Genomic DNA, 21,397 nt, shown 5'->3' on the forward strand with positions numbered 1-21,397 from the left:
TTTGGTTATGATTTTTGCAGTTAATATTTTGGTTATTCAATGTATTGAAAGTGAAAAAAGTGAAAACAAGTTTTTTGGTGTTTTTCAAATGAAGTTATATTTGGAATTTCCATAGTCAAACGTTGATTTCCAAATAAAGTGAAAAAAAATTCGGAAAAAAGTGAAAAAATTTCATGGCCAAATGGGCCCTAAATTTACATAAAATCTGTTTCTCTGCTTTTTTTTAAAAAAAATGTCTTCTTTTTCTTTTGGTTTTCAAATCAAATGTACTCTCCATTTGATGAAAGTGAGCAAGAGAGGAAAGTTATGGGCTACAACTTGTAGCCTCCGTTGGACCATTTATGTTTGACGGAATTGTTTGCTGATGTCTCTTGTCTGGAAACTAGCAAGGACCAGAAGGGAAACTAGGAGGAAAAATGGAAATTGTTGTGTTCATTCCTTTGTTTGATTTCGATGGAAACAAGAAAAGAAAATTAATACTAGACTTTTCTTTCTCATGACTTCAAATTTGTGGGTCCAGGAAGAATATAATTTTGTTTCCTTTACTTCCTTTTCTATTTTCCAGCAAAAGTACATGAAAAAGCTTTAGATCATCACCCCGATAATCTCCATGTATAGCCAGCCAATTTGATCTTAATAAGGAATAAAGCATGTATAGATACACAAATACATATAGACCATTACAGCTGAAGTTACAAAGTAAAAGTTCATTCCGCTAAAGTAACAACAAACTTGACTTCAAAAAATCATATTCAGATTCTATTTAAGTATTTATGCTCGTCCCTTCTTTTCACTTTGTAAAAAAAAAATGAATTTTGTGTCTAATTCAACCGCAAAAACTAACTCATGAGGTAACAATTACCTAAGACCATATGAGGAAACCAAAGTACCACATCCACTTCAATGTGGAACTCAATACACTCTGTGCAAAACGCTGGTAATCGAATACCAACATAATAAGGAAATAAAAGGTTCACAACTTAATAGACTGGACTGGAATATTGGTTCATTATATGGATGTTGCTCTATGTGAACTTTAGTTGCACTTTGATGCTTACATTATTAGACAATTGTGATAATCACGTTAGTAGTTAAATGAATTTTGTTCTAATAGTCTTAAGTATTTGCAAGTGAAAAGTCAAGAAATCCACACACAAAAAATGAATGGAGCTAGTTTGGATAATTTAGGTCACCACTACAATAGCCAACCCGAAAAACTACTGTAGCATATACAGAACACCAAATATAGACGGAGATTTTTAGTAGGCACTTAGACATGATTTGCAAAAAAAATATAGTATTTGAAAGTTAAGTTAAAAAGAGTAAAGGCAAGGAAACCATAAAATGCAAATAAGCCTGAAAGGGGAGAATGAAGAAGCCTGTGTGTACGTCGTTCATTCTCCGGTACTTTGTTAAATGAAGGAAACTAATCTTCTTTGTGCATAACAGGTAGTTGCTTCCACATTTTGTGGTACGTTACTCAACTTAATCTATTTTCTTAATCTAGCTTTAAAGAATAACACCACTTACGTACGTAAGAATCCACTTAATTCCCACAAGTATAAAACTTATCCATTAACCCAAACAATGTAGTGAAATACAAAGACAGGTTCAAGATTTGAACTCAATGAGTTTCTATAATGACCTCGACTTAATACTACCATAGTAACTCAGTGCCCAATCTAATAACTAGATACCAGAGCCCGTGCCAGCACGGGCCCAACATATATTTATAATTTTATTCAACATATATTTATAATTTTATTTTTATGCAATTATAAAAAGAATTGATATATTCTACAACATTTCTTAAAAGTCACGTATGTAAAGATAGAAATTTTGGGAGCACGGGTTCAATAATTTGTGCCATAATGTTATTTCTTTGTTTCAGTTTATATGACTTTATTTAAGAAAAATGCTAATAGAGACTTTTTAAACTACGTGTTAATCAAATTTGAACCAGAATTTCAAAATTTATTGAATGTTTAACTACTTCTAAATACGGAAACGTCATTTGATCTACCATTCCCATAGGCTAAAATGTGAAACTTTTTACACATATGGTGATTATGCATATTGTGTCATATAACATGGGCATAGATGCCGTATAAGATTTCTATCCTTTTTTTTTTTATTTAACCTATCATAAGTATGTACTAATAAATTGTTTTGGCTATTATGGTGCTCCGTACATAATTAGAAACTTAAGACATTGGAAAATGCCTTTTGAGAATGTAATATCCATCTTAGTTTCTTTTTAGGATATCAAACAGTACTGCAATAAACATCCGAGTAATTTATTTTATCAGTTGTAATAATATTCAATTAATTTGATTATAGAATTACAGTTAGTGAGGTAAGATACCACCTATGGAACTACAAAATGTAATCAGTTGTAATAGTAACTTTTAAAAAATGAAACTTGATAATAATATATTTAGAACTACTTTTGAAAAATTAATCACCATTATTGACTTAATAGGAGATATTTTGAGAATTAAATGGATATTGCTTGATCTTTTAATATGGGATCCACGTGTTTTTTTTTTTTTAATATTACTTGATTTTTTAAAATATGGAGTCCACATTTTTTTTTTTTTTTGAATGACGAAACCACCTCCAAACTCATGATTATATAGTATAAAAATTTAGTTATTTAGTGATAATATATATATATATATATATATATATATATATATATATTTTAATATATATATATATATATATATATATATACACACAATACTCAACAAGAGCTACTAGGTTCAAGCGAACCAGGCTCCTAGATTCGCCCCTGGGAACAAGTATTGTGTATCCCATGTTCAATTTCATCTGATTCAAGATTGGAGCATGTACATTAACCAAAAAAAAAAAAAACTGTTCAAGATTCATAAGCTATATAAAAATAGTTGCTCGAATACGCCTCAAACTTCAAAATTCTTCGTATACTTTCGATTTGCAAGACTAAAAAATCAGACAAAAAACTCCAATGATAGTTTAATTGTTAGCAACCATTACACATCAATCTCGAATAAATCGAGATCTTGTTATATGAATCCCCACCATCCGTGTACTCCATTCAAGCTTGTATAAGACTGGAGGAGCAGATAATCCACATAAGCTCAAATGCATTTGTAACATTCCAAAACACAACAATTGATGAGCCATACAGATCCCAAAGAGAGGCATTATAAACCTGGCAAAGGCAATTTCCATCCATCCAACATACTCGAGAGCATGCATACCCCAAAGAACACGATTGTCTCCCTTAATTGTCATTAACAAAATTAGCAGATAAGGTACTTCTCAAATGACGAAATCAACTACAAATACAGTTAGAACTACAACATACTGCATACTGTGCAACGGAATATCAAATCCTGATTAACCTAATAAATTGACAGTGACAAATACAAGTCTAAGCGCATCTTCCTCCCGTCACCAACAACTAGCTCTGCACTGAAACTTCCTTGATTTTCACAGTTTCCAGCCTTGATTAATGTCACACTCTGAGTTTAAGCACTAACTCCATCTCTGCAGCATCTTTTTTTTCCCTTATCAATTTTGTTGCATAGGAATTACCCCTGCTGGTGCTGCTAAATCTTCTAACTCTTGCATTGCTGCGAGAGCAGTTGCTGGTGTTTCAGCATTTAAGCATGGCTTCAGCGCATTTGCTGCTTCCCTGATTCTTGATTGCTGCAAATGTTTTCAAAATTGTTTATATCAACCCAATTGTATGTAGATTAAGCTAAGAATAGCTGTTTCACGACGACTTACCATGTGTTCAAGTTTGCTCTTTAGTTCTTCATAAGCCACCACCAACTTGGGGTCCGAAACTGCAGGGGATGTCACATTCTACGAACCAAAATATTTGGAAGGATTAAGATAGGAATAATTCAAATAAGAACAAATAGACATGAAAACTTAAATATGTGAAATCTCTCATTGCAGGAAGCAACAGAAGTGGAAAGACCCAAACAAGTTCAAATAAAGAATCTTGTTTCAGCAAAAAAAATAAAAAATAAAAAAAATTACACACATCAGTCAATTAGGTTTTACATGCACAAGAATGGTAACACAAAATAAACAAAATTGAACACAAGAAAAATGTTTAGGGAGGAGAGGAAAAGAATGGGCTGGAAGCTAAAACCAGAAGACAATGAGGTTCAGTCACTCAGATACCAACTTTTCTACTTTTAATATATTTCTTCAGTTTAATTGGTTTAATCATTTTACTTACCGGCAAAATATATTATGTAACAATAAAAAAATAAAAAAAATGTATAACTATAAACTCGGACACAATTTTGAAGCATTTAAGTGTCCATTAGCTAGTTCTTTCTAATCAACCCTCCCCTTCTTCTATTGTGCTAATTGTCCATCTTCGTCAATCTTGTGCTCTTCTTCGCTTTGTCCCCTAACCAACAAAACAGTGATCCAACCAACACCAAGCAACAGCTGAAAGTGGAAACATACATTCAAGGCGAATTGTACATTTTAGTGTTGGTTTTTTTTTCTTCATGAAAGGTGTAACCCCCAGCTTAATTTATTTCCTTAAATAGAAGAATGTAAAAGTAACCCACCAAATATAAACTTATGTGCTACTGATATATGCATCTTAATTAGTATTACATATAAGCCAAGAATACAATAACGTACTTGGATGTTACATTTACCCAATATATTGGGGAGAACATATTCTGAGAAATTTTATATTAGGTATAATAATTCTCATTTCCATAATAGAGGATTTATATTGTTCTACTTATAATAATTAGTAATACTTTTTATTCAATAAAGGAAATATTTAGAGATCATTTTATTAAATAAACAGAGAAATCCCCGAGAGGCTGTGGCGCAAGGTTCAGAACTTGATGGATATGAGCCCGCCCCTCTACCTTTCCTCCGCCTGGGTTTGAACCCGTAATATGCACCTAACCCACACATCATTTGTTGTGCTCTTACCACTAAACCAAAACCATTATCCAACTAGTTAATATTTATATCTGATGTGTTTGTTGAATAAATATTCTCCCCAAAAAAGTTGGCTGATTGTGCATGTTAGTAATTGTTAAATATAAAAAAATAATATAAAATTATACTTGGTATGTGCATGTTCATTGTATTTATGTGAGACAATTCGGAGTACGAGAATCAAACTATCTAATATTTAGAGTGAATTCGAATATAAAATGTACAAGTTTTTTAATTTTTTTACATATTTAAAAACAGCATAAAAAGTAATATTCCCTCTATCCCAATTTATATGACACTCTTTCCTTTTTAGTCCGTCCCAAAAAAATGACACCTTTTTATATTTATTAACAATTTAACTTTAAAATACCTATATTACCCTTAATGAAATGATTTACAACCACACAAATATTCATAGCTCATTTTAGACCACAAGTTTCAGAAAGTCTTATTTTTTTTTCTTAAACCCTGTGCCAAGTCAAACACCTTCACACCAATGGGACGGAGGGAGTATAAGTTACAAAAATTTACAATTGAAAATATTTAAAAAGCATATGAAAAAAACTTTATATCATTTCAAAAAAAAAAATCGTTCGACTCTCCAAATAGTAACTGCATCACATAAAGTGGGGCAGAGTGAGTACATGATATGTTCATGTTAACTGTTATATTAGTTCTAATTGTTAATTCCTGCATAACGTGTGTTAAACTGTTATATATAGAATAAGAATACAACATCATACTTGGATCTTAAAAAATGCTCAATATGTTGGGGAGAATATATTGTGAAACATTTTATGTTAGGTAGTAATCATTCTCACTTCTATTAACTGTAACAGACTAACTATTGTTCTATTTTTTTATTTTTTATTTTATAAGGTAAAAGTTATAACCATTGTTCTATTTTGTAACTAATATATCTTTTTTATCAATAAATAATGAATACTTCAATTAATTAGTTAATATTTATACATCATGCGTTTGTTGAATAAACATTTTCCCCTAAAAGTTAGGTGATTGTATTTCTCCTTATGGGATCCTGAAAAATGCATATTAAAGTTTGTACACTTTTACTTTTTTCCTCCTCGTTAATTATAATTGCATAATACTCACAACCTACACATGTTCATATGGAAATGTAAGGTAACTGATTTATAATAAAGCATATTTTTCAGCTAAAGTATGTTGTATCGTCTTTTTAATTGCAAAAATAGAGATTAAAGAACACCAATCCACCATAATAGCTATAACCCAAATATCAATACCGTTAAATAAAGCAAGGAAATACCTTTCTAGGTCGACCCAGCGGTTTTCCCGAAAGCTTCCTTTGTCTCTTAACCGTAGTAGCAACGGCTGCTGGACTGCTGTAAGACTTCGGAGGCCGTCCACGTCGCTTTCCAAGGGGCTGCATAGCCCCATTAGTAACACCACCAACAGTATTATTAAACTCGTCAGAATCAAAAGCAGCAGCGATAGGCACATCAGTTACACCAACAGCAGCAGCAGCTCCACCTTGATTACTAGCCCTTGGTGGCCTTCCACGTCGTTTAGGGGTAGGTATTGCTCCACTCGGGTCACTACCAGCAGGAACATTAGCCACATTTGGAGCACCAGCAGGCATGTTGGTAGCAACGGCTGGATTCTTCCTTGGTCGGCCTCGTCGACCAGGAGTAGAACCTTTCCTTGGTCGTCCTCTAGGTTTCGCACCGGAACCTGATCCAGGTGAAGCATTAACCCCACCACTCTTAGGAGGACGACCAGGTCGCCTTTTGGTACCACCACTCGGGTCAGGTAATTTTGGTTTCACCGTAGGTTTGACTACGGTGGAACCATCTTTACGAGGACGACCAGGTCGTTTCTTCGGCGTGCTCCCTTCAGGTGCCGGAGCTGCTACAGATCCAGCACCTGGAGGAACAGAACCACCTGGATTTTGAACACCAACAGGCCCATCAGCTAGCCCAAGAGAAACGAACACAGACTCAGCCCCGATATTCGCATAATTTTGGGCTTCAGGAGCAGGATATGCTTGTGGGTTTTGTTGGGGTTGAAACTGGAGCTGATTTTGGAGTAACGGGTCATGTTGGAACTGGATATGAGCCTGGTACTGCGGTTGTTGTACGTACTGTGGTGGTTGTTGGATGAATTGAGGTTGGGTTTGGAATTGAGGTTGGACTTGAAACTGGGCTTGTTGTTGTTGGGCTTGCAACTGGGCCTGAAGTTGAGCTTGAAATTGGTCTTGAAACTGGGCTTGAGGTTGTTGTTGGGCCTCGGGTTTCAGCTTAGGTGGACGACCTGGTTTTCTTTTAGTAAGAGCAGACACGTCACTTCCGTTAGAATCAACGGCGTTAGTAGATGGTGGTGGTGGTGGAGCAGATCCAGGTACAGCAAGCATGTAAGAGTGTTTAACCATAGCAAGATAACCAGAGTTCTTCAAACGCTTAAGATGGTGAGTCAACAAAGCTGAGTGATTCGGTGGTAGATTTGTGTAAACTCTGTCTATATACTTCGATATAGCTATCCTGCTTGACCCTTCTTTCTCCTTTAACGCCGTTATCGCTGTTGTTATCATCTGTAACACGTAAAAAAAAAAAAAAAAAAAAAAAATCAAGAATCAACCATTAGTCAAAAAGAAGCAAAACCCACAAAATTCTAGTCGTACCTCAGCATAATCCGGGTGGGTAGTCGAGAAAGAAGGGGTGGGGTGGGTGGGAGGAGGGGGTTGGGGTAGGGGTTGAGTTGGGGGTGGGGTGGGGGTAGGGGGGCCATGGTTAACTAGTTGAGCTGGGTTAAACGATGGTGGTTCAGTGGTGGTTGGTAGATCTATGGATGGGTCCATAAGGGCATGTATATAAATTTATAAAAAGGGTTTTTGAAGACACAGAATGGTGAATTTTTCAGAGGAGAAATCAAGAAAAGAAAGTGGGTTTTTGTGTGTGTATAGTAGAGAGAGGAAAATAGAAATAAAGGGGTTAGATTTAGATGGGTATTTGGGGAAGAAAATGGATTTAGATTGGACCGTTGGAGGAGCGGGGGGTGGGGTAAGTGCGTATAATTGCAGCCAAAAAAAACTAGGGTAAGATCGGATTTAAAGATGATATTTTTGTGAATTTAAGTTTTTATAAGATGAGCTGTGTCCATATCTACTTAATTATGTTTGCATCTGTTTTTTTCTGTATTTTCGTTTTCACCCCCCTGACTTTTTTTATTGCTTTCCCGTGGATTCCTCTGTTTGAAATTTTGGACCACTAACTCAAATTTTTTTGATGAAAATTTGAAATTTTTGGAGTACTTTTTGCCCCTTTTACTGGCGGAATTTCAAAAAAATTCGTATTCGTAAGCAAGTGGACTATCTTGAAGGAAAATGGTATGTAGGCTTTTAATAATGGAAAAAATGTGCACATACTCTCGAGTTATGACTCCTATGACTTTAATGACAAACCATTTAATGTGCTTCTCTTGAATTGCGAAAGTATCAAATTTCTCCAATTCCTTTCATTTGAATCTATGCATAGGAAGCCTTTCACTTTGACCTCCCTAATGGTGGTGGGATGAGGACAAAAAAAAAAATTGGGAACGATAGGATCCCACAAGTTGCACTTCTACTATTGTATTAGGCAAACAATTTGTTTAATTAGAAACTGTTATGTATGCGTTTAAGCAAAAGTTTATGGAAGTTAAAAACATTTTTTCAATTCCAAATTTTACTTAAAGATCAATCAAACCAGTCTTTCGAAGTAAATCTCGCTAAATTAGACTTGTCAAAAGTGCATCCTCAGCCAGCTAAAGGGATTGTCATGCCAATATTTTACCATAGTTAAGAAATACATAAGGTAGAATTATACATTAATTAATTTGTATGGGCAGATTCTTTGGCCAGTCAAGAATGCACACGTTCAAAAGATGAAGGTAGCAAAGATGAGGATGTTAATATGTGTGGCATACTAGGAGAGATAATATTAGGAACGAAATTATACAGAACAAGGTGGGAGTGGCCTCCGTGGCGGACAAGATGAGCGAAGCGAGGCTGAGATGGTTCGGGCATGCAGAGAGGAGGTACGTGAATGCACCGGTAAGGAGGTGTGAGAGGTTTGCTATATCAGGTTTTAGGAGAGGTAGAGGTAGGCCGAAGAAAAATTGATGGGAGGTAATTAGACAGGACATGACACATCGTCAGCTAACTAAGGATATGACCATGGATAGAAAAGTATGGAGGATGAGGATTAGAGTACAGGGGTGGTAGTTAGCTGAGTGTTGCCGTACTGAAGATATGACCCTGAATAGGAAGGTATGGAGGGCGAGGATTAGGGTAAAAGGGTAGTAAGTAGCCGAGTGTTGTTGTACCTTTATGTGGGAGAGGCAAGGGTCGGTCTCCTATTCATCTTCTCTTTATTTGGTAGTATTATTTAGTATTTGATTTAGTATCTTATGTTTCATTTGCTCTGTTTATCTTGCTATTTTGATGTTGTTATTTTTCTTTCAATTCTGCTTTGATTATACTTCTTTTACTCCGAGAATTTATCGGAAATAATTGTTCTACCTTACAAAAGTAGGGGTAAGGTGTATGTAAGGTAAGATGTACGTACATCTTACCTTCTGCAAATCCCACTTCTGGAATTACATTAGGCATATTGTTGTTGTTGTAGTTATATGGTGAAAGAATATGCAAAAAGGCAAATGTCATGCTATTATTGACGAAGCTTTCCGTGTAGGGAGAGTTGCTGCCCATTTAAGACTTAACAGCTGGATTGTTTAACGGTCATGAGAACAATACTTTAAACAAGCAAGCTATGATAAATGAAAATCACAAGTGTCTCTAATTGGACAAAGTGTACAATTTTTTTATGGAGATACAAATTAAATAACAGGGAGAAAGTCCACTTTATGGGTGCTCAATCACAAAATAGCACCACATTCTTCTTTGAATTGGCGTCTTGTGATTGTATAAACTTCTTAAATTCCAAGGCCTGCAGACTAATCACCTCCGTCTTACGTATTAACTAAAGCTCACAATTATTTGTCAATTAATGTGACAAATAAGTTTCCCTCCAGATAAATAACTTTGGGAATAGTCAGATAAACTTGAAAAATAAATGGATCAATCAATCAATCAAATACGACTCAGTTCTTAAAATTAATTATATAAATTATTGGCCGACTCTGGTGTGAGATAATGAATTTCTAAGCGACACCAATCAAGAAAATCTAAAGTTATACTCCGATAGACATGAAGTAGACACAAAATAAAAAAAAGTTAACTAACAAGTGTGCAAGTTATATGTATTTACATTTAAAAGAGATTTATTACTTAATTGTAGCTAATTGATATACACACACACATATATATACACAACAACATACCCAGCGAAATCCCACAATGTTGGGTCTGAGGAGAGTAAAGTGTACGCATATCTTACCCCTATCTCGAAAGATAGGGAAGTTATTTCCGAAAGACCCTCAACTCAAGAGAATATATGACGAGAAAAAGTCAAATAAGCACAAATAGTTCAAAGCAATATGAAAATGCAACTAACGAAAGCGAAAAAGCCTTGATAAAGCAGTATGAGAAAAAAGAAGCAGTGACTACCACAAATAAATAAGATAGTCGAAGTACAAGAAACAACATATAGTAGCAAGAATCAAAGGATAATGAACTGTAGATCAAAACTGCGACTAATAGTACAAAGGGATACGCGGGATAACCTACTCGCCTTCTATCCTAATCTGAGTCCTCCATAACGTCCTATCTAAGGCCATGTCCTCGGTAAGCTGGAATTACGCCATGTCCTGTCTAAGCACCTCTCCCCAATACTTCTTTGGCCTACCTCTACCTCATTTGAAACCGTCCATAGCCAACCTCTCACACCTCTGCACTGGGGCATCCATGACTCTCCTCTTCACATGCCCAAACCATCTCAGTCGCGCTTCCCGCATCTTGTCCTCCACCGATGCCAGTCCCACCTTATCCCAGATATCTTCATTCCTAATCCTATCTCGCCTTGTGTGTCTACACATCCATCGGAGCATTCTTATTTCCGCAACTTTCATTTTTTAGACGTGCGAGTTCTTAACTGCCCAACACTCCGCCTCATACAACAAAGTCGGTCTCACTACCACTTTGTAGAACTTGCCTTTCAGCTTTGGTGTCACCTTTTTATCACACAACACTTTTGAAGTGAGCCTGCATTTCATCCACCCTGCACCAATACGATGTGTGACATCATCGTCAATATCCTTATTTCCTTGTATAATAGACCCAAGATACTTGAAACTTCCTTTCTTTTGGGTGGCATCGGTACTAAGAGCTTATCCCTGGCGCAACCCCACCTCCACTGGGAAGTGTTCTGAGTCTCATCCTATTGTCCTTACCATGGTCTTGGCTCCCTCATATCTCTCTCTCTCTCTCTCTCTCTATATATATATATATATATATATATATATATATATATATATAGAGAGAGAGAGAGAGAGAGAGAGATTCTTGCTTTGAAGGTCAACACTTAATTATGATATATTACCGTGGTTATAGATCTGAATATATTTCCCTAGATTTTCGGATGCCATAATTAAATGCTGGATTGGGTGATTAACTAATTATAATACCAACTATTTGTTGTCCAATATGTGCTCAAAACAATAAACGTTGTTAGTAGAACAATGTTGAAAACATAAACTAATATCTCAATAAACTGAGAAAAGAAAGTGACGAAAATAGTAAACCAGAAACTGAAAACGATAAAAATATTCAGGAAAAAAAAATATCCGAGTCCACAGAATTCATTGTGTGTCTTTAAGAAATTTAATCCCCTCAAGTACCCGAGGTTAAGGATTACTTCCTCCCAGGATAAAACGGATAAACCTGTCAAAGATGTAGCGGTACCTCAATCGCTTTTGACTTCACGCGAACTCAAAGATGGCAGCGAATCACACAAGTCACAGACTCAGTTTTGTTTTGTAAGAAATATGCAGAATGCAGATTCTGTTTTCAAAAATTCTAGTAAGTGAAAAATAAGGCATTGCCTCTGTATTTATAGCCTATGAAATACCTGTTGTGAACAGGTATGGTGTCTGATCGGAAAGGCCATGCCTTTTTCTGAAAATAAGAAATATTTTTGTTAGGGAAAATATTTCGCGTTAAAAAAAACTATTTTCTTAGCGCGGAAAAAATTTCAGAAATGGAAAATGAATAAAATAAATTTGGTCTAAAAAGATTATCAATCAATCAAATCATTTGACCAAATCCAAATCCAAATCCGAAGCCGAGCCGAGTGACGACGACGACGCGAGGGGAGTTGCTCTTCTCAACTCTTTAAGAGCTAGAAAATTTTACTTCTCCAAATTTCAATTTTCCCTCCATTTCTCATTCACACCTACTTAATTAGCTTCAACAATTTGAGAATATGAGATGGAGACATTATGGTGGAAGTTATCTATACAGATAGTAAGTCATAAGAGTCAACAGAAGAGTGAAACATAGATCCAACAATCTCTCATTTTTCAAAGGTTTGTACTAGGTACTACGTAATATGGTTTTATATGGGGGATGGTATCAGCAGTTCTAACCAGTTATGGAATTAAATTTGTCATCAAAAGAATTCAAAATATAAAATAAGAAGTATACAAAAAGTTTAAAATGTTGCATTTAATATATATACGTTAAAAATAATTTAATTATATATATACATTACCATAATTTTTCGATAAAAAAATTTGAATGATCCTTTTGCACCCATAGCTCCATCCCTGATTGAGTCCCGCACTTTTGTAACCCAAAAAAAAAATTTTGGAACCAAACTAACCCATTAAAAAAAAAAAAAAGAGTCAAACTAGGCTCCACGCACAGATTATGTGGGTGAAAGGGGTATTTTCTTTTTTTTTCTTTTTTTAAGCTATCAAAAATCATGTTTTTTTTTTTTTCATGCTTTGGGCAAAGATTAGTTATGTTTTAAAATCCCGAAATATCAATATTTTATATAGAACTTAATATATTTTTTTGCGTACAATAACGTCAGCTCATTACATCAAGTATGCCTAAACGTTTGGATCGTCGTTTTAGGGGTTGTAGAATCTTGCCCGAAGTAAGTTTTGTTTGCTTGGAAACTTTGTTCTTTGGAAATCAAACTCAAAATTAAGCTTTTTTCAGTATTTTGATCGAAGATTAGTCACGTTTCAAAACACCAGAATATAAATATTTTATATAGAACTTCATATTTTTTTTAGCGTAAAATAATGTCGGCTCATTGCATCAAGTATACATATATCTTTGGATCGTCGTTTTAGGGGTTGTACAGCGCCTCGAAGCAAGTTTGGAAACTTGTTATCTTTAAGTTTTTTTTCATACTTTGACCGAAGATTAGTCACGTTTCAAAATGTTGGAATATAAATATTTTATATAGAACTTAATATTTTTTTTAGCGTACAATAATATCGGCTCATTACATCAAGTATACATATGCCTCTTCACTCACGTAAATAAAAAATAAGGATCGGAGCATAGGTGGAAAACTAGTTGTAAATTGTTGAAACTTTAAATGGTCATAACTTTGTGCTCGGATGTCCGATTTATGCGATTTTTTTTTTTTTTGATTCAGGGTACTTTTTTGAGATCTACCCTGAAAAACGCCGCAAGGCGGTTTGGCCGAGCTGATTTTTCAAAAAACGCCCGTTATCCCATTTAATTTCAATTTTCCCTCAAATTTGTGCAAAAATTTCATTCTTCTCTAGTAAAAATCTAATGATAAAAAATCTATTTCGAGATGCTAATCCCGTGGTAATGATGTTTTGAATGTCAATTTCGATATTCGAAATTCAATTTATGAAAATGAGTTAGATAGCATTAGTGAACAATATAAAAAATAAAAAGTGTCTACTTTGTAACATTCACCAATTTGGCTTGGTGGTTTAGCCTATTTTTTTTTACTCACTTCTTTTTTATGCCAACAACATGGGATCAAACCTTGGTGGGAGCATTGAATGAGATATATTATACCTTGGTTAAACCTCTTTGGATTGGATGAATTACTTTTGAATATAATATTTTTATTTCAAAACACTTAAATTAAAATCCTATAAAATATGACACTTAGATCTAAAGAACAAAGTTTTCAAGCAAACAAAACTTACTTCGGGGCACTCTACAACTCCTAAAACGACGATCCAAACGTTTAGGTAAACTTGATGTAATGAGCCGACGTTATTGTACGCAAAAAAATATATTAAGTTCTATATAAAATATTGATATTTCGGGATTTTGAAACATAACTAATCTTTGCCCAAAGTATGAAAAAAAACGTGATTTTTGATAGCTTAAAAAAAAAAAAATACCCCTTTCACGCACATAATCTGTGCGTGAAAGGACCAAACTTAAAAAGTTACAGTTTGGTCCTTTCACGCACAGATTCTGTGCGTGAAGCCCAGTTTGGTTCTTTTTTTTTTTTTAATGGGTTAGTTTGGTTCCAAAATATTTTTTTTGGGTTACAAAAGTGCGGGGCTCTCCCTGATTGAACATTTTCGTCTTCCCAAATCAGAGTCACATGTGCTCCTCTGTTCCCAAGCTGTGCAACAAAAGAGTTATACTTCTAACTCCCTGTTGACCTCCTTTTTCTTATTCCTTTTGTGATTTTTTATTCGGTGTTTAGTATTTATAGTGAGATCCCAACTAATTTATATTTGCACTGCATAAAATTTATTAAAGAGGAAAATGGTTTATAATAATTGATTCATACTCAAAGTTCGAACGCAAAACTTTTGATTATTAAGGTTAGAAAATCATATTCCGTATTTATTCCACCGCAATGCTTTGTGATTGACTGCTTTTCTGTGTAAAACATAAAGTGGTGCTGTATTTTTGGAAATTGGCATTTTCATTAAGATCGTGATTTGTGGGTCCAGAAAATTCCCTGCTTTATGCCACCCCGGCAGACCCAGAAATGAAAACATCTCCTTCAAACAAGTCTTGCCCATTAATTATTGAGAAAAATCCGTAAATAGATACAGTTTAGAACATAATTACGAAACATAGTTAGTACTTGCGTATTTATAAAACGTAATTATTGTATATCAATGCATATTGTATATGTTGTATTTGCACGCGCAAATAGAGTTCTATCAGCACATATAGTTGCGTTGGGCGAAAGAGTTGTATCAACACATAGAGTTGCGCTAGATTAGCAGAAATCACGGGTATGAGCTGATTACTAAGATCACCATTTGAGAATAAGTAGGCTTTTGGGCATAGAAATCAAACATTTTTCACTTTATTTGGAATTTTTGAAGCCGGAGTTATGTTTAGTTATACTTTTTTAGAAAGAATATTGATTGTTTGGATGTACTTTTCCTAAAAAACATGAACTATTATTTCTATCCTCCATTTTCTAAAAAAAAAATAAAAAAATCACCCAACTTGAATTAATTTACCGGAAACATACAACCAAATCTGCTCCAAAAGAGTAATATCTCATAATGGATAGTCACATAATGTCTTTTTTTAGTTTTTTTTTTCCACATAATGTCATAAATTGGATCTCATATTTTTTGGGGGAAAGATCACGCATGCCCCGTCAAATCAAAATAAGTACCCGCCCATACCCTCGTTACTTTTGTACCCCCAGAACAGATCAAAAGTATTTACCCAAGATGCCCCCCAATTATGATACCAACGTGGTATATAAATATACTGAGATGGTAGCATGGAAGATGCTTCAATCCTCCACGATACCATCATGGTATATAAATATATTGAGACGGTATTATGAATGATCATTTATTAAAAATGACACACTTTTCTCCAAAAAAACCTCTATGATACCATCGTCTCATATACATATTTTGTGATGGTATCATGGAGAGACTGCTTCAGTCCTTCAATGAGACACTCCTTAGGACCATGGTACCATCGTGGTATATAAATATACTAAGATGGTATCATGGAGGACTGCTTCAGTCCTTCTCTTAGCCCTCCATGATACCACCATGATATATAAGTATATTGTGATAATATCATGAAGGAAGGGGTATAGGCGAGGGGGGCACGTCGGGTAATTACTTTGGGCTAGACTTGGCAGAAGCGAAAATAGTTTGAAAGGGAACATGGACAAATAATTAGTTTGAATTGGGCAGCAATTAGTGATGTTTTCCCTATTTTTTCTAAGTACAAAAAGATTGCTTCACTCATTCAACTGTCGCGATTAGCTTACAATCGTAGCTCAATTTCACGTATACATTGAACATAGAATGAGATCCTTTTGATGGCTACAACTAGCAGAACAATATATTCGATAATATAATGCCTGAGACGATTAAAAAGGAAACCAATTATTTAGGCATGTGAAGTAACACCAAGCAATTTATGAAGTTTCGCACTTTTTAAAATTTCTTGGAAAATGATCAGTGGCTGGCTTAATCCTGAATATTCTGTCAAACTATGGGTTGTGGGAAACTAACACTCTATGTCTATTTAGAGAAAATATTTATCCGAAATGACCCTTTTATACATTATTATACTTTTATACAGGTTTATACATTGACTACAGTAAGTGTATAATGTTGTATATCGTGTGTATAAACACTGTTGCAACAAAAAAAAAATTGACTATGCGGAATTAAAAACCTGGCTACGTGAATGTAATATTTAATGCTGGATTGTCTATTATTGAAATCATCTTTTATTTTATCCCACCTTAAATGAACCTAAGATATTTTTGGATCGAACAATTGAATGCGATTCTGTTCCAAAATGAATTGAAATTGATAATATGAATTATTTGCTGACTCTATTATGAGATAATTAATGACACCAATCCGCAGAATCTAAATTATACTCAGATATACATGAACTGGACACAAACAAGTTGAAGCCCACTTACGACATAAAGGCAAATGAAAAAAGTTACTGTAACTAATAGTTAGTAAATTACATATGCATTTATAAAAGCTTCATCACTTAATTGAAGTTAACTGACATATGTTCTTGCTTCAAAGTAACTCATAGCTTAATTTTGTGATATATAGTTGTCGTATAATAGTTGTTGACACCCAATTTTGTCCCTCCTTTATTTAATTTAATCGGGTTTCTAAATTCATTTAATCGACGAGCTAAATACTTTATTTTTCACTATTTTTATTACTACTACTATTAATATCGTTACTTTTATTTTCAACATTATGAGCATTACTTTACCGCAAATTTTAAACGGTTAGTCATCGTTTCATTTTTCGGGTTCGGACTCGTCAAATTAATCACAAGACAACACTTTGCTAAATCCTTATTTTCTACATATTAATTGTTAATTGTCTTCACATATCATATATTGTATTATTTATCAAATTAGAAGCCCAACAATAATTAAATAGCGGAGGAAGGATCCACAATCACCAAATTAATGGCCCAAAATACAAATACAATATTATTTTCCTACCCAAATAAACAACCACATTTATTACCCAACCCACATTTTCAATCCATATTTTCACCCCAACTAAAATACCCAACAATTACCAGTCCCGCCCAACCCATTCCCTTTAACCTAATCCTTTCTCTCTCTCTCCCTTTCATTTTCATCTTCTTCACCACCCTCTCCCTTCTCCCTCATCCTTTTCACCCGACACCACCACCACGCTCCCTCCACTCATCTCTCGTCCCCCGCTCCTCTCACTCACCGTTGTCCCCCCACGCCTCACGCTCCTCTCCACTTCGTTGTCCCCCCACGCCTCACGTTCCTCTCCACCTCTCCTTTTATTCATACGCTCCTCTCTCCTCACTCTATAAATACACGGCATGAAAGAAAGGAAGAAGAAAAGGACAATAACGTTTTTAAAAAAAAAAAAGGAATTTTGATATTTTGAAATCTTCCAAACATCGATTTTCCTTTTGAACTTTAGCCGTGGGGGACAACTACTCTATTTTCATTTTTTTTTCATTTTGAAACTTTAGTTACTTTAATCGGGTTCGGGTTTGGGTTTCTTCGAGTTCGAGCATAAATCCGAGACGTCGACACCCACTTCATCGCACCCAACAAAGGTAACTTTCCTCATTTTAGTTATTCTATTTGGTTTTGTTTGATTATGTTGTTCGTTTTTTTTTGTTTACATTTCGGCTTAAGTTTGTAGAAGTGGATGTTTTTCTTGTTGTTATTATCAAGCAAAATAGCACGTCCGTTTGTGATGTATTTATCGATTAGTTAGGTATGTGGTAAAAATGCTAATTCATATGATATGTTGGTCAAATGAGCATATTTGGATCGATTGCTATTTGGTCGAGTCAAATAAGATTATCGTGATTTATGTTGAACGGATAGGATGTGTCCAACAATGGTCATTTTTATTTAGTTCTTGGTCGTCGTGTTATTTCGTTGATGTTTTTGTTAGATAGAATATTAATTGCTAAAATGAATTTGAAAAACGTATGTTGTAGTTTGAATTTTCGGGACTTAGAACCTTCGAATATACATAGGATATACACGGGTTGTCAAGGTAAGAAGAAGGTATACATTCGATATACATACGATATATACACCGTGGTGTGTATATCTTAGGTATATTGTGTATGTGATTAGGATCGCAAGACCGAACCATCTCCATAATTGTCTTTCATCCGTAAGTTTAAGTTTTTCCTTTGATTAATAATATGAAACATTATGGCTGAATATTGGTCGTTTGTTCTTCGTGATTTAGAGGATTGCTCGCATATGTTTTGTACCAATCAATCGAAGACCGCATTAAATCCGAAAGTTTAATTCGATCCGTCTGTTTGTGTGATGTTTTAGTCTGTTCGTATCGCGTTAGTCCGTGATTAAGTGTGCATTGTTAATTTCCAACTCTTCGTGACATAGCACTCTTTAAAATTTGCTACGATAGTTCTCTTACGTTCGTTGAGCTTGTCGAAGGAATCTAGCACATATAAAAGGATTAGAAAAACAATGTTCAAGTTTGGTGTGTTTATTCCGAGGGCCTAATTTAGACTATGATATCGATCTTTCTAACGCTCCTCTCCATGATTCATATTTGTCGTACCCGAATTCGCAATGCATCACTTTCCTTTTTAAAAAATAAATTAGACTAAACTTGGCCAAACTTGTATTCCATTTGTCATAGCTCGTTTGTAATGTCCGTACCGCTATGTCCTTATAACTATGTAATCCATTTGAAGTGGTTTAGGGGGCAAATAAGGATGATTGTCTCTACATGTAACCGCTTCTTATTAGCTTTTAGGTTCCGAATATCGTGTATACTACTTGTGTTCGTCTTAAACCGCCTACGAACCCCCTAAATGTGTTACGACATGGTAGAATTTCTTTGTTTCGTGAAACATCAACTTTGTGCATTATTCATTTTATTTTTTCCGACCAAATCATCGGTGGTATGTGAATGTTTGAGAATTTGGAGCACGTATATACAATATAACGAACTAGTCCCGTGTTTGAATCGTAGCCCTCTCACGTTTGTTGAATACGTCCATTTACAAATATGAATATCTGTCGAATGTTCGTTTTGTGAATCGGTGTTGAGTTATTAAATTACAAAGCAATCGTGTCTTAAAAGATTAAAAATGACAAGCATGTTTTTTTTGCAATTTGTTTGTGTGAAGAATGTCGGTTGAGTTGGTTGAGTTTCTTGTATCGTTATGGATTTGTCTAAATACACCTCTTCTCTGTATGGATTGTTAGCCCGAATGTTGCTGAATGTTGGGTACTTTGAGTTAATTTCTATCATTAAGTCAATTGCTACATTTTGCCCAACTGAGCTGCACGTTTGAAACTAAAATCAGCTGCGTTCCTGGGATAATTTTGGCCACATTGCTACTTTATTTAGAGTTTCAAACTTCCTTATTTGGCTTGTTGCTTAGTTGTTGTTTGAACATAATAACTGGTGTATTCTTGAAAGGAATAAGCTGTCACCTTTTTGAACCGAGTTGCATTCGGACTTGAGTTTTTGCTACATTTTTGAGCTAAGTTTTTCGCCCCGTTTCATCGATGCCCTCTTGCGAAATTGTCGAGCCCCTTTAAAATCCCTTCCGATAAGGATGCTCTCATGATGTTATTATTATGAAATCGCCATACTTGCTTAACTTCTTTCTTGTTGCTTGTTTAGAAGACATTAATATATTAGTCAAAGTTCGTTTGTTTTAGCTGAAATCTATTGGCCCGTGTTGAATTTAATTATATATGTTTAACCTTATTTGTAGATTATATACTAATCCTTTTTCCTTCATTTTTTCTTTTGCATGATTATCTCGCATACGAGTCCAAGGGATTCGTCGCCTCCAACATAACTTCTCTCGAGTCTTAACAACGAATTGATGGACAGCGGCAATTTTCAATTTGAGCCATTGAAATCACTTTACGCCTCCATTTTTATTTTATTTATCTTCTTTTATGCAATTAACTCTTATTGTATGATTGACACTTTATTTGTTAATTTAGAAACCTTAGAAAATTAAGGGATTTAGTTTAGTAATGGGTAGTCGAACCATCAATTAACTCTCAAGCTTTATTTTCCTTTTTACATCAAAATGATTTATAACGCTTATAACATTTACTCCAGCTTTTTTAATTAGCATGACTATATGTTTTAAGCTAAAAGAATCAAGATTTCTTACTATCTTAAAACACTTGAAATACATCTTTTGTTAAAACATTAACTCACAATAACTTTACAAATACGTTTAATTTGCTAGTTGGCGTAATTCATATTCTAAATACATAAGAACATTACACATTCCGTTTCTTTTAGTTTATTTTTAACTAAACTCTTTATGCAATCACTACTTTTCTACCGTTTTTTACTTTAAACAATATTCTACTTTTATTTATAACTTTAGCAATACTTTAAAGATAGTTTCTTAAATATTTAAAACACTATATTCATACTTAGCCTAACTAATCATAAGTCCGGCCGGTTAACCATTGTTAATGGGTCTTAAAGGATGCCTAATACCTTCCCTTTAGACTAATTGAACCCTTACCTAGAATCTTAAGGACAAACCATTTAAACAGAGTTAACTTTAGATAACTACTTTAATAAACTTTAGGTGTCCTAATTCACCGTAAATAATTAGGTGGCGACTCCTTAACTTTAATTAACTCCGGAATTACCCGGATGTTGTAAACTATTTTGACCCCGGTTAAAATAGGGTATGACAATAGTCATCCTCTATAATAATATTTCATTATAACAACTATGTTTTATGTGGAACTGATCTTTCATGTTATATTATATTGTACGTTTTCTATACTACATTTCGTTATAACAACAAAATAACATCGAAACAATTATGCTTTTTTTGGAACCTCAGTGAAACCCGCAGTCGCTATCTTTTGGGTGTGCACTGGGTAATTTGCTCACTGTGTAATAACTCGCAAATTACATGAGAGATGTAAACCGCATTAGACAAGCCTGGTGTGACGAGCTCCGACTGAAAAAGCTGCTA

The 21,397-nt window shown here is 34.5% G+C and overlaps 1 protein-coding gene across 1 annotated transcript; it reads right to left on the minus strand.

Annotated features, from left to right (window-relative positions):
• Positions 1–3,117: 3,117 nt before the first annotated feature.
• Positions 3,118–8,047, minus strand: LOC132055540 (uncharacterized). The gene is made up of 4 exons (XM_059447419.1): positions 7,634–8,047; positions 6,263–7,543; positions 3,778–3,855; positions 3,118–3,696 (listed from the first exon to the last, which is right to left on the minus strand). Exons 1-4 carry the CDS (start codon positions 7,808–7,810, stop codon positions 3,559–3,561), a joined length of 1,674 nt encoding a protein of 557 aa, XP_059303402.1. The 5' UTR covers positions 7,811–8,047; the 3' UTR covers positions 3,118–3,558.
• Positions 8,048–21,397: the final 13,350 nt, after the last annotated feature.

This window comes from Lycium ferocissimum, chromosome 5 (genome assembly GCF_029784015.1).
Source record: "Lycium ferocissimum isolate CSIRO_LF1 chromosome 5, AGI_CSIRO_Lferr_CH_V1, whole genome shotgun sequence".
Lineage (NCBI taxonomy): Eukaryota > Viridiplantae > Streptophyta > Magnoliopsida > Solanales > Solanaceae > Lycium > Lycium ferocissimum.

Excerpts from the sequence above, each read along its gene's own strand:
- LOC132055540 (XM_059447419.1), bottom strand. The coding sequence starts at position 7,810 with ATGGACCCATCCATAGATCTACCAACCACCACTGAACCACCATCGTTT. Across the intron at positions 7,544-7,633 it reads CCCACCCGGATTATGCTGAG|ATGATAACAACAGCGATAAC; the intron begins GTACGACTAGAA and ends TACGTGTTACAG. Across the intron at positions 3,697-3,777 it reads AGAGCAAACTTGAACACATG|CAATCAAGAATCAGGGAAGC; the intron begins GTAAGTCGTCGT and ends AAACATTTGCAG.